This window comes from Choloepus didactylus, chromosome 14 (assembly GCF_015220235.1).
Source record: "Choloepus didactylus isolate mChoDid1 chromosome 14, mChoDid1.pri, whole genome shotgun sequence".
Lineage (NCBI taxonomy): Eukaryota > Metazoa > Chordata > Mammalia > Pilosa > Megalonychidae > Choloepus > Choloepus didactylus.
In genome coordinates this window covers 49996990-50010318 of record NC_051320.1, presented here as the reverse complement: position 1 = coordinate 50010318, position 13329 = coordinate 49996990, and the positions used below count along the sequence as shown (strand labels likewise).

Sequence of the window (13329 nt, the reverse complement as noted above, 5' to 3'; positions counted from 1 at the left end):
CAGTGGGATTAATCCCATTCATAATGTTGTGTATATCTTCACCACCATCCATAACCAGAACTTTCCCGTCATTCCAGACTGAAATTCTGTATTGAGTGTTAACTCCCCATTCCCTACCGTTGCCCCTGGTAACCTGTATTCTACTTTTTGTCTCTGTGAATTTGTCTTTTCTGGCTATTTCACGTAAGTGGAGGCATACAATATCTGTTCCTTTGTGTCTGACTTTTTAAACTATTTAATGTAAATAAAACACTAATAAAGTTGATAAGACCAATGCAACAAATACTATTTAATTCAGCTGACTTCACTCAATATGGTGTCTTTCAGGGTTCATTCATCTAGTAGCATTTATCAAGACTTCATTGGTTTTTATGGCTGAATAATAGTCTATGGTATATATATACCACATTTTGTTTATCCATTCATTTGTTAATGGATACCGGGGGTTGCGTCCACTTCTTGGCTATTGTGTATAATGCTGTTATGAACATGGCATACAGGTATCTATTTGAGTCTTCGGGTTTTCAGTTCTTTTGGGTAAATATCTAGAAATGGGATTGCTGGGTCATGTTAATTCTACGTTTAACTTTTTGAGGAACCACCAAACTGTTCCACAGCAGCTGCAATGCACCATTTTACCTTCCCTTCAGTAAATTTCCTGTTTCTTTGCATTATTGCCAGCACTAATTTGGGTCTTTAAAAATGATAGCCTTCCTCCTCCAAAATAATAATAGCCTTCTAGTAGATTGAGGTGCTATCTCATTGTGGTTTTAATTTGCATTTCCCTGATGGCTAATGGTGGTGACCTGGGGTGCTTTATAAAAAATACTGATATGTAGTCTCACCTTAAACCACTTGAATCAGATCTTGGGGTGGGAGGTGGGGTTATTTTACACTTTTTCATGATAAAATTTTGTGGGGGGGGGCAGTAAATTAAACAGAAACTTTGTGGTTTATTAAAACAAAAAAACTAGTGTTTGAATATTTTAAAGTACTTGAATCTGTAAAGACTTCTTCATGAACCGTGATGTTGAGTGTTTGAGCCTATATATTTATTCCTACTCTTTTGGCAGCCTGGAATATGATGAGAATACTTCCATCATCTTTAGACCCAACTCAAAGGTAATTACAGAAGTCAGTTTGCAACTTTTCACTACTGTTTGTTTTTACCTCTATTCAGAGTTTTCAATCCCAATAAACCACTGAGGAAGAAAGATAGGCTATTTGGTTTTAGTGTTATGGAAGATTATCATTTCTTATACTTGGGTCTAGAAGAGGCCAGCATCTGTGTTTTCCCACCTTTTAAGTAGGTTGGCAAGTACAGAAGATGACAGGCAGGTAAATTGTTATGAGACACTATTGTACCTTAATTAAGCTTTTTTTTTCTTTTAAAACATATTTCGTATTTTTTCCTTTCATATCTAAAGTATGTCTTTTTTTCTTGGCATATCAAGTGCCATTTTAGAAGCATCTAATCATAAAGATCTGAAATGTAAAAAAATAATGATCTACTATGTGTTCTAATATGGGATTAGTCAGCCAGATGTTTTTTTCCGAGGGGAGAGAGGTATTTAATCATCTTGCATACTGTTTTGACTGAAAATTATCTTCCTTATCTGTTTATCTTAATTCCAATGAGATCTGTCATTCCTTGGGGTTAATCTTTGAGCCTTTCTTCTGGTCCCCAGTTTCCCTTTGTAGTTTAGCAGACAGTATAATTTCTTTCCAACTTATTGTGCTGCTAGAAGGGGCCCCAGTGCCACTTACTACTTTATCTTTATCTAACGTGGTAGAGTGGAAAGAGAACTCAGAAGTCATTGGCTTTGGTTTCCAGTCTAGCTTTTTGTTCTGACACTCTGATTTTATTTGTTAAAGGGAATGTTAGGATTTGCTCTATCTCTCATAGTTATTGTGACAATCTAGCAAATAATTTAGATATGTTCTGAAAAGAATGAAGGTGTTATTTTTATTTCATAAAGAAATATTGAGGTGTAATGGCATTGATAAAGTCTTTGAATTTTTTAGGAGAAAGCTTCTTTGCAGAAACAATTTGTTTAATACCCCTGGTTACCCTGACTTTTTAAGAACACTGTGGGCACACATAAAATGTACCTGTGTGTGTGAGTTAGGCATATAAGAAGAATGTTGTACATTTTTATGGACTTTGTAACTTTTAGGACCGGGCACAATTTGTGTTTTTATGGACCACCATAACCTCTGTATCAGTTGGGATTTAATTTGTTAGTTGGCATTAAGCCTACTTAATTTCATTTGTGTTTCTTCTTGGTTTGGAATCTAGTTATGATTTTTGAGCAGGGTTGACAAAGTATAGGACTAGAGAGACTTAGGACACGTTTAGTTATACTAATTCTGCTGTTCCTCTTGGTAAATTTCTACCAATATTGACCTCTGCATTTTCAACATTTTTTTAATGACTTTATTTGAATCCTAGACTAATTTGATATAATTTTACTTCCGGCAAATTAAAACAATAATTTGAAAGTTTCCCCTCCCTAAAAATCAGGTGAATACCGATGGTTTGGTGCTAAGAGGTTGGTACAACTGTCTGACACTGGCAATATATGGATCGGTTGATAGAGTGATAAGTCATGACAGAGATTCTCCTCCACCACCACCTCCACCTCCACCTCCTCCCCAGCCACAGCCAAGTTTGAAAAGGAATCCAAAACATGGTGAGAATATTAAATTTGCCTTTGCCAGTGAAATTTTTATCTGTGATAGTAGAAAAAGCTAATTCAAAAAGCCCCTCTCCCTTTTGAACCTTGCTTAAGACTTGACAAGTTATCTCTCAGTCTCTTATTCTTTTCTATTAGAGTTTGTTTTTACATTGAAGTGGTTTCATTTTATTTTCTTCCTCTGCTTTCTTAGAAGGCTTTTTAAATTGATGAGGTTCCCCCCCCATTTAAAAAACATTTATGATAAAATGCAATCCCATGCTTGTTTATGATTTACTATTTAAATTGTCTCTAAAAGAATTGAAGAATAGGCAGTAAGTTTGGTATATATTCCTATAATGTTCATATTAATGGAATTTTTTTGGGGGGAGTGCATTTCAGATTGGTTTAGGTGTATAAATCTTAAATAATGCAGATTTCTCTCACTTTTGATAATTTTTTGCTTATTAATTAGACACAAAAATAGGAACTCCAATGAACTTCAGTGACTTTCCTGTGAGACAGGCAGCACTGTGCATTTTTCCTAGGGTCTCTTCTCGTTCCAGTATTAATCACTGTTAGGAAGGAGATTCAGGAATACATAATAATTGAAGTCACTAGGAAAAAATCCTGATAAAATAGTGTGATGTGAGCTCTTTGTCTCTGATGGTAGTTGCACACTATATTCTCTGTTCTTATGTTTTACCTGCTATGCACAGTTAATCTTTCATTTTTCTCTCTCTTTTAATCCTTCATTCTTACGGGCTTATTTGTCTTTTTTACCAGACTGAGCTCCTTGTGGCAAGGAGTATGTTTTACTAGTATTTTCTTTCAGCGCAAATATAAGTGCCTGGCAGATATAGAAGCTACTTTAAAATTTTGTTCAGTTTACGGACTTGTTTTATAATTTTCACTTAAGGCTCATACACTTTATGTGTGTGTGTGTATTTAACTTTATATTGTGAAATAATTATAGATTCACAGAAGGTGGCAAAGAAATGTACAGGGATGTCTTGTGCACCCTTTCCTCAGCCTCCCTCAATGCTCAATGTTAGTATCATTCACAACTATAGTGCAATATGAAAACCAGAAAATTGGCATAGTTAAAATCTATAGAGCTTGTTTAGATTTAACCAGTTAACACATGCACTTGTTACTTGTGTACATGTAGTTCTATGCAATTTTATGTCATTTGTGGCCTTGCATAACCACCAACACAATCAAGAGTATATCACACCACAAGACTCCCTCATGTTACCCCTTGGTAGCTATATCCATCTTCCCCATCCCTAACCTCTTGCAACATTATTTCTTAGTGTGGCATAAGTAGAATCATGGAGTATGTAGCCTTTTTTTCAAAAATGCAGTTTTATTAAGATATATTCAAACACCATAAACCTTCTGAGGTATACAATCACTGGCTTGCAGTATCATCGCATAGTTGTGCATACATCCCCATGATCAATTTTAGAAAATTTTCATTGCTCCAGAAAAGAAATAAAAATAAAATAGAAAATGTAAATCCTCCCATACCTTTGTCCTCTCCCTTTATTGACTCCTAGCATTGGTGTGGTACATTTATTACTGTTAATGAAAGAATATTAAGTATTGTAGCCCTTTGAGATTGGCTTTTTTTATTCAGCACAGTTTCCTTGAGGTTCATCTAAGTTGTTGCATGTATAAATAGTTTGCTTCTTTTTATTGCTGGATGGTATTCCATAGTGTGGATGTATCACAGCTTATTTAACCTTTCATTTATTAAAGGATATTTGGGTAGTTTCCAGTTTTTGGTTGTTATGAGTTAATTTGTTATGAACATTCATGTACAACTTCATGCATGAAAATAAGCCTTTCTCTGAGGTAATGCCCAAGAGTGTATGTGTTATATTTTGATATGCAGGATGTCAGAAATTCTAATTTTTATACATATAGAGTAATAAGCAAAATTTCTTAGATTTCAGAAGAAAAGCTTGGTTATCTTTATTATCAGTAAATTCAGAAGATGAAAACTCATGATGAAAAGCATTTTTGTTATGCTTTCATTTCACTGTACTTTAATAATTTTAAAGTCCTCTTTCTGTCTGTAAATTAAAACTCTAGTTGATGGAGAGAAAGAAGATCAGTTTAATGGAAGCCCTCCAAGACCACAACCACGAGGTCCAAGAACTCCTCCAGGACCCCCTCCACCTGATGATGATGAAGATGATCCCATGCCTGTGCCAGGTATAAGTAAAATCAGTGCTAGTTTTCTCACCTGATTAGTAGTAATAGTACTTTTTTTGATTAAAGGAAAAAATTACATGTGGCAATCAGATTTTAATGAATGCTCCGTTTTTTTTTTTTTCACCCTCTGCCATATTTCCCTTGTATTTTTCTGTTGGCAAGTTAACTTAATAAAAAAAAACAACAGTAAATTTATTTGAGGCTTTGTTAGCATTGCTTTGGAAAATAAACTGTTAATTAATGTGCCATAGTGGCATGTATAGAAAAGTTCCAGTAACTAAAAGCAGCATGTATTGAAAGAGGTAAATATCTATATAATTATTTAATTCTAAAAAGAAAAGGATTAGTTAGTGGTAATAGAACGTAAAATAGTGTATCTTATTAATTATCACTGTACAAAGTAGTACAAGGTATACTCTTTTTTTTCTAAAAGCAAGTCTCAACTTTTTTAAAAGGATATTTATGAGCTAAGTCATTCAAAATGTCATTAAATAATTCAGTAGCCAATCCTGCCAGCGTCATTTTATTTAAACCATTAAAATAATGTGTGCTTTAAATTTCAATTATTCAGTGTCTGGTGACAAGGAAGAGGATGCTCCTCATAGAGAAGATTATTTTGAGCCCATTTCTCCTGATCGGAATTCCGTTCCCCAGGAAGGTCAATATTCTGATGAAGGAGAAGTAGAAGAGGAACAGCAAGAAGAAGGAGAAGATGATGAAGATGATGTGGATGTAGAAGAAGAAGAGGATGAGGATGAGGATGATCGTCAGACAGTAGATAGTATCCCTGAGGAGGAGGAAGAAGATGAAGAGGAAGAAGGTGAAGAGGATGAGGAAGGTGAAGGTGGGTTATAAGTTAGGACTTTTTGGTTTTAAGTACTACAGATTAACTTGATGTAGCTTTGAGCAATGAAAAAAAAGTTATACCAAATATAAATGGGTTACAAGAAACCCAAGGATCGGAATGTAACTGGGTCTCAAGACATGACTAAAACTGGAAACTCTCCACCTCTTATGTCTTTGCTTTGTGTATCTACTTTATTAGCTGTCTGTCAACTAACTGCTGTTTTTCTGTTCACCCCACAGTTTTAATCTGTATTTAATCAAGCAGCCTAAACTGCCTGGCTGGATGGTCCCAATTCAGTTTCCTGGGAGAAAGATTCTGTTTGACTTGCTATGAGTTGCCCCTTGATTTTATAAGCTTTGACCAGGGAAGCAAGATCATGCAGAATATACATGTTGATTAGGGATTTGGGGGGCTGTTTTCAGAGTAAGGAGTTATTAGTGTAAACTGGGTGGAAAGCCTAAAGAGATCTGCTACCCAGGTATTTTAGTAAAATGTGACATTACTTTTAGAAATTCAGGAAAACAACAACAACAACAACTTAAGTTACATATGGGTACGTGACAGTATGAGACAGTCCTTCAGTAGGCTTTATTTTTCCTATGAAAGCAAAAAGAGAGATACTTAATCCACTTAACTCTTAATTTGTCAAAGAAGTGGCATGTAATGTTAATGCATTCATATAAAATGAAAGATAATCTGTTCTGATTTTTTGCTACAGTAGTGAGGGTGAGGGTCATTTCAGAATCATCAGGGATCTTTTTACCAAATGCATGAATAATTAGATTATTAAGTGATACTTTTTGTGGCTTTTCTCATTCCCAGATGAGCAAATAATCCTTTTTAGATTCATTATACTTGACCAGGAAATAGGAGTTAGATTTCAGGTAAACAGTTTTTATTAATCTGAGGGCATTTTTCTAGAGAAGGTGAGAGAGTGAGGCTGGTTGATTTGATTTTTTAATAAAGGACATTTGATTTATCTCAGTCAGGCCTCTATTGGCCCTTATCTTTTCCAACGTTAGTGTACTGTTGTTAAGTCTAAGTTGTTTTTGCACAAAGGATGGTTGATGGAGGGCTGATACTGGAGGAATGCTTTGGAAACATTTCCTTTTCCTTCTCTAGGCCATTGTTGCTCATCACCATTTTACCACAGCCAGGCGATAGTAGTGTTAGAAAGTAAAAACAAGAAAGTTTTCCACTTTTAGCTCTAATTTATTTTGGCAAAGCTTAGTTTTTAAATGAACAGATGTTCCATAAAAATGTGACACAGACCTAGGAAACCGTATGACAGGTAAATTCAGAGAAGTACAATTTTAGGAATATGAAATTAATATAAAAAGAATCTACAGTGTTTTTGCTGAAAATGTCTGGTTTAACTTTTAAAAAATGTTATTAATGCTTGTTGAAGTTTAATAATTTTTGCCTCTTGGTTTTTTTTTTTTTTCCATTTTAAAAGTAACCTTGAGAGAGCAAGCTTTATTTCTTCCCTTCCGAAAGATATTTTGGTTACTTTGAGACATTTCTAATTTTATTTCTGTGAGGAAAAGATAATCTGCACTAGAGTTAGCTTTAAAGCTGATAGCTGTAATAAAAAGTATTTGCTTAAGAAATTTGTCTGTATCTTATTAGAAATAATAAAATGTTGATAATTGTTGATAAGATTTGGGGCGTAAGTTAATTTTGTTGAGGAAATCATTAATTTTTAGTGTTTGCTATACTATTAAATAAACTGTTTTTGTGATCAACCAGAACTTATGTATTAAACAACAATTACATAATACTTAAACGTTATTCAAACTAATTTTCAGGGGATGATGGATATGAACAAATTTCCAGTGATGAAGATGGAATTGCTGACTTGGAGCGTGAAACATTTAAGTATCCGAACTTTGATGTGGAATACACAGCTGAAGATTTAGCTTCAGTTCCTCCTATGACATATGATCCATATGACAGGGAGCTCGTACCACTCTTATACTTCAGCTGTCCATATAAAACTACTTTTGAAATTGAAATCAGTAGAATGAAGGATCACGGTCCAGATAAAGAAAATTCAGGGGCAGTAGAAGCCTCAGTGAAGTTAACTGAACTGTTAGATTTATATCGGGAAGATAGAGGTGCAAAATGGGTAACAGCTTTAGAAGAAATTCCTTGTTTAGTAATAAAGGGATTAAGTTATTTGCAATTGAAAAACACAAAACAAGACTCCCTTGGCCAGTTGGTAGACTGGACCATGCAAGCTTTAAATTTACAAGTAGCCCTTCGCCAACCTATTGCCTTAAATGTCCGACAGCTCAAAGCTGGGACCAAATTAGTGTCCTCTCTAGCAGAATGTGGGGCACAAGGAGTCATGGGACTGCTACAAGCAGGGGTGATCAGTGGATTATTTGAGCTTCTGTTTGCTGATCATGTGTCATCTTCTCTTAAGTTAAATGCTTTTAAAGCTTTGGACAGTGTCATCAGTATGACAGAAGGAATGGAAGCTTTTTTAAGAGGTAGGCAGAATGAAAAATGTGGCTATCAAAAACTTCTGGAACTCATATTGTTAGATCAGACTGTGAGAGTTGTTACTGCCGGTTCTGCTATTCTTCAGAAATGCCATTTCTATGAAATCTTATCAGAGATTAAAAGACTTGGTGACCATTTAGCAGAGAAGACGTCATCTGTTCCTAATCACAGTGAACCTGATCATGACACAGATGCCGGACTTGAGAGAACAAACCCAGAATATGAAAATGAGGTAGAGGCTTCCATGGATATGGATCTTTTGGAATCCTCAAATATAAGTGAAGGGGAAATAGAAAAGCTTATTAACCTCCTAGAAGAAGTTTTTCATTTAATGGAAACTGCACCTCATACAATGGTCCAACCTCCTGTTAAATCTTTCCCAACGATGGCACGTATTACTGGACCTCCAGAGAGAGATGATCCATACCCTGTTCTCTTCAGGTAGGATTTGGGTTTTTAAAAATTTATGTTTTATATAGATAACAATTTTTTTACATTTTTTTATTGTGAAATATAACACATATACAGCAAAGTGATTACTTTCAAAGTACGATTTAACAGGTAGTTACAGAGCAAATTTCAAAGTGTTATGGGTTGCAGTTCCACAATTTCAGTTATTTCCTTATTGTGAAATATAACATATATAGAGAAATGTGATAACTTTCAAAGTATAATTTGACGTGGCTATAGAGCAAATTTCAAACATGTTATGTAACATAAAAATTTATGTGTACAATTGAGAGGCATTTATTTTTGCAATGCTGTGCTACCATAACCACCTTCCATTACTAAAACTTTTTCATCACCCAAAACAGAAACTCTTCATCCTTTAAGCAATAACTCCTTCATTCCTCCTAGCCCCAACCCAGTAACCTTTAACCTCCTGTCTCTGTGAAGTTGCTTATTCTAGACATTTCATATAAGTGAAATCATACAATATTTGTCCTTTAGTTCATCCTTTTTGTAGTATGTATCAGAACTGCATTCTTTTTATGGCTGAATAGTATTCCATTGTATATGCACCACCTATTGTTTATCCATTTGTCTGTTGTTAGACACTTGGATTATTTCCACCTTTTGGCTATTGTGAATAATGCTACTATGAACATTGGTGTACAGGAGATGTTTGAGTCCCTGCTTTAAATTCTTTGGGGTATATCCCTAAGAGTAGAATTGCTGAGTTGCATGGTAATTCTATGTTTAACTTTCTGAGAAACTGCCAAACTTTTCTACAGTGACTGCACAATTTTACATTCCCACCGGCAGCACACACGAGTTCCAATTTCTCTACGTCATCACCAGCACTTGTTATTTTCCATTTTTAAATAATAGTCATCCTAGTGGTTATGAAGTGGTATCTCATTGTGGTTTTGATTTGCATTTCCCTAATTGCTGATGATGTTGAGCATCTTTTCATGTGCTTATTGGCCATGTGTATAGTTTCTTTGGAGAAATGTGTATTCAGGTCCTTTGCCCATTTTTGAATTGGATTGTTTGCCTTTTTGTTGTTGAGTTTTAGGTGTTCTTTTTAAGACTTGTTTTTGGAAAATACATTTCACAAATCATTGGAGGCAGTTTTATGTGGCTGATTTACTTTTATCTGTGTGTAGTTAATACATTTTTATATAACGATATTTGCTATTTCAAAATTGATATTCTGCAATGAAACTGAGATGCATGTCACTGTGGGTGAGATATATTGTGTTAATACTTAAAGCAGTAATAGGAACCTAAGTTTAAAATACTAATAATCAACTATGCTTGTATAGGCATATCTGTGAGCAAGAATAAATGAGAAACTGCTGAGTTGCTTCTGGGAAGGTGGTATAAGGGGATGGTATAGGAAAGAGGGGAGCTTTTTTTGTGTGTACCCCTTTGTACTTTATTACCCTAATATATCATAGTTTAAACTTGATTTTGTAACTTAATTTTATTTTTCTGGTTAAAGATATCTTTAAGGTTAAAATTCACTTGTTTTTGTCATCTGTTTCTCTAGTTTTCTGTTGACATTATTAGCACTAGCACCCATGGTAGGCTTTTTGTTTTGTTTTGTTTTTTGAGACTTTCTTTTTTTGGCATTTTGATTATAAATTTTATACCCAGTGTAAAAATGAGAAAATCACTTTTTTCCTTATTTATTCCTTAGTTCTGTGATTTTTTTTTTTTTTTTTTTTTTTTTGCACTGATTTGGGGCATAGTACGTTAACAGAAAATGGATTCTTTGTCCACTCTTAAATCTTTACTATTCATTACTGCTTTTAGCTGAGACTATCAGACCTTGTCTTAGTTTGAGTTCCCCAAAAGCATAACCTGAGTCAAAGTCTTGAGTGTAGGTCATTTATTTGAGAGGTTATCTTTGGAAGCAGAGATGAGTGAGCAGTTAAGAGACCTTGTGAGGAACTGGATACAATGTTCCCACTGAAAAACTCTAGGCTGAGGCATTTGTCCACCAACTCCTACCCCTTTTTGCTATAGGTTGTCCATTAGAGGCTTTAACTCCTCCATGCTTCTGAGCTGCTCCTGCTTGTAGTATGAGCATCTTTTATGGCTTTGCTTTTTGAAAAAGCCCTGACTAAGAAAGGTAGAAAGAACCCAAGTGAATACCTGAGGTCAGATACTGGAAACCTGCACAGATCTGTCATGAGAGACGATCACTGGTTAAGTGATGGAACCTTGGGGAACAGTGAAGTGTAAGAGGTGGGCAGAGCAGGAAGAGTTTAGGCAGGTTACTTACAAGGAATAGAAAGGAATACACAAGGAGAACCAGGAGAGAATAATACCACTTAATCCAAGGAATAAAATAGTTTTGAGCTTCAGTCAGGGGTTTATTGTATCAGATACAGTTGAGAAATTCAGAAGATATGGTCAGGAAATCATCTATTGAATTTTGTAACATGGATTGCAGTTGGGGCTTTGGGAAGAGCAGTTTTTGTAGTAGTTGGGGTAGATGTGTGGATGAAAAGTCACTGGGAAGTGAAGATGTGAAAACTGTAGGTCACCATTTTAAGAAGCTTGGCTAATAGGGAAAGTAAGAAATGAGGCAGCAGCTAGGAGATGCTAGCACCAAGAATGAAGGGTTTTTATTTTTTAGGAATGGGAGAAGCCTGAGCACATTTGTGGGCTGGGAAGAATGACTCATGGAAAAATCAAGGGAGACATTTATAATACAGGAGTAAGAGATGATTAAGTGTTGGAGCAAGTCTGGTAGGAGATGAGGTCCATGAATACAACTGTAGGGTTTGGCTTTGAGCAGGAGGAAGGAAACTTTATGAAGGAGGAAATATAGATAGATTTGTAGTGTGGAAGACAGTAAAGAAATTGAAGCACTTCTCACTGATTTTTTAAATTTAATTTTTATTTTACTAAAAAATATACATGCACATAGTTTAAGTAGTCAAAGAATTCAACAACAAACTTAACAAAAAGGAAGAAACAACCAGGAAAGATGTCTTAAATTCTTCCCAGTAACATTTTCCAGAGGAACCATTTTCAGTGCTTCACCTCAGAATCTGTCTTTTTTGGAGGGTGGGAGATAGGTTTATTTAGGTATAATTTACTTAGAGTAAAATTTACCAGTTCAGCTTTTTTAGGTATACAGTTCAATGACTGTTGACAAACAGTCAAGTAACCACCACAAACAAAACACAGAATATTTCCTTTATGCATAAAATTATATATATATATATATATAGTCTTTTTATTTATTTCTGGTCTATTTCATTCAACATACTGTCCTCAGTGTCCATTCGCCTAGTTGCATACTTCACAGCCACAGCTTCGTTCCTCTTTGGAGCAGCTCAACAATTCATTGTGAGTATACACCACAGTTTGCCATTCTGTTCTGCTGCGAATCGTGAATACTGCCACCATAAACCCCACTGTGCAAATGTCCATTTGTTTCCCTCTTTGCAGTTCTTCCAAATATATACTCAATAACAGGGTTGCAGGACCATATGGCAATCCAATGCTTAGCTTCCTGTGGAACCACCACACTGCCCTCCAGATGGGCTGCACCATTTTACTTCCCCACCAACGGTGATTATGTACATCCCTTTCTCCACATTTTCTCCAACACTCATATCCCTCTGTTTATTTTTTAGACAGTTTTATTCACACACCATACATTCCCTCCTAAGTAAACAGTCTGTGGTTCCCTATATAATCACATAGTTATATATTCACCACCACTGTCTATATGAGGACATTTCCATTTTTCTACAAAGAAAAAAAAAGAAAAAAAAATGACAACTTTTAAAAAAACAACAAAAGAAAAAATAAAATTAAAATAAAATGCAATAAAAAGTTCAGACAACAGTACCATCACCAAGAATCCCATCACCCGTCCTTATATGCCCCTCTTATAGACATTTAGCTTTGGTATATTGCCTTTGTTAAAATTAATGGAAGTATATTATAATGTTACTGTTAACTATAGACTCTAGTTTGCAGAGTGTATTTTTTCCCCAATACCATCTTATTTTCAACACCTTGCAGAGTTGACATTCATTTGTTCTCCCTCATGTAAAAACATTCTTATATTTGTACATTTAGTCACAATCATTGACCACTGTAGGTTTCATTAAGTTATACATCCTAGTCTTTATCTTCTGTCTTTCCTTCTGGTGTCCTACATGCCCCTAACCTTCCTCTTTCAACTGTACTCAAAGTCATCTTTGTTCAGTGTACTTCCAGTATTCTGCCATAACCCAATATTGTGCTATCCATTTCTGGATCTATACAATCAGTCCTGTTGAACATTCTGTACTCCTTCAGCATCAAATGCCCAATCTTTACGCTCTTTCTATCTTCTGGTATCTTCACTCTATACTCTTCTCTAAACTCTCTCTCAGGTCTTTTCCTATCTGTCTGTAGCACTCCCTTTAGTATTTATTGTAGAGGAGGTCTCCTGTTCACAGACTCTCTCTGTGTCCATTTATCTGTAAATATTTTAAACTCTTCCCTCAGTTTTGAAGGACAGTTTTGCTGGATATAGGATTCTTAGTTGGCAGTTTTTCTCTTTCAGTATCTTAAATGTACCACACCACTGCCTTCTTGCCTCCGTGGTTTCTACTGACA

The 13329-nt window shown here is 35.2% G+C and overlaps 1 protein-coding gene across 2 annotated transcripts in view; it reads left to right on the top strand.

The window, feature by feature from the left end:
* The window catches only part of VIRMA (vir like m6A methyltransferase associated), a 111254-nt gene that overhangs the window by 24661 nt on the left and 73264 nt on the right, over nucleotides 1–13329 (top strand). For both annotated transcript variants that reach the window (XM_037802739.1, XM_037802740.1), the window contains exons 4-8: nucleotides 1074–1122; nucleotides 2525–2693; nucleotides 4776–4898; nucleotides 5470–5742; nucleotides 7554–8694. In XM_037802739.1, the coding sequence (XP_037658667.1) occupies nucleotides 1074–1122; nucleotides 2525–2693; nucleotides 4776–4898; nucleotides 5470–5742; nucleotides 7554–8694 (1755 nt within the window). The remainder of the gene's footprint in view (nucleotides 1–1073; nucleotides 1123–2524; nucleotides 2694–4775; nucleotides 4899–5469; nucleotides 5743–7553; nucleotides 8695–13329) is intronic.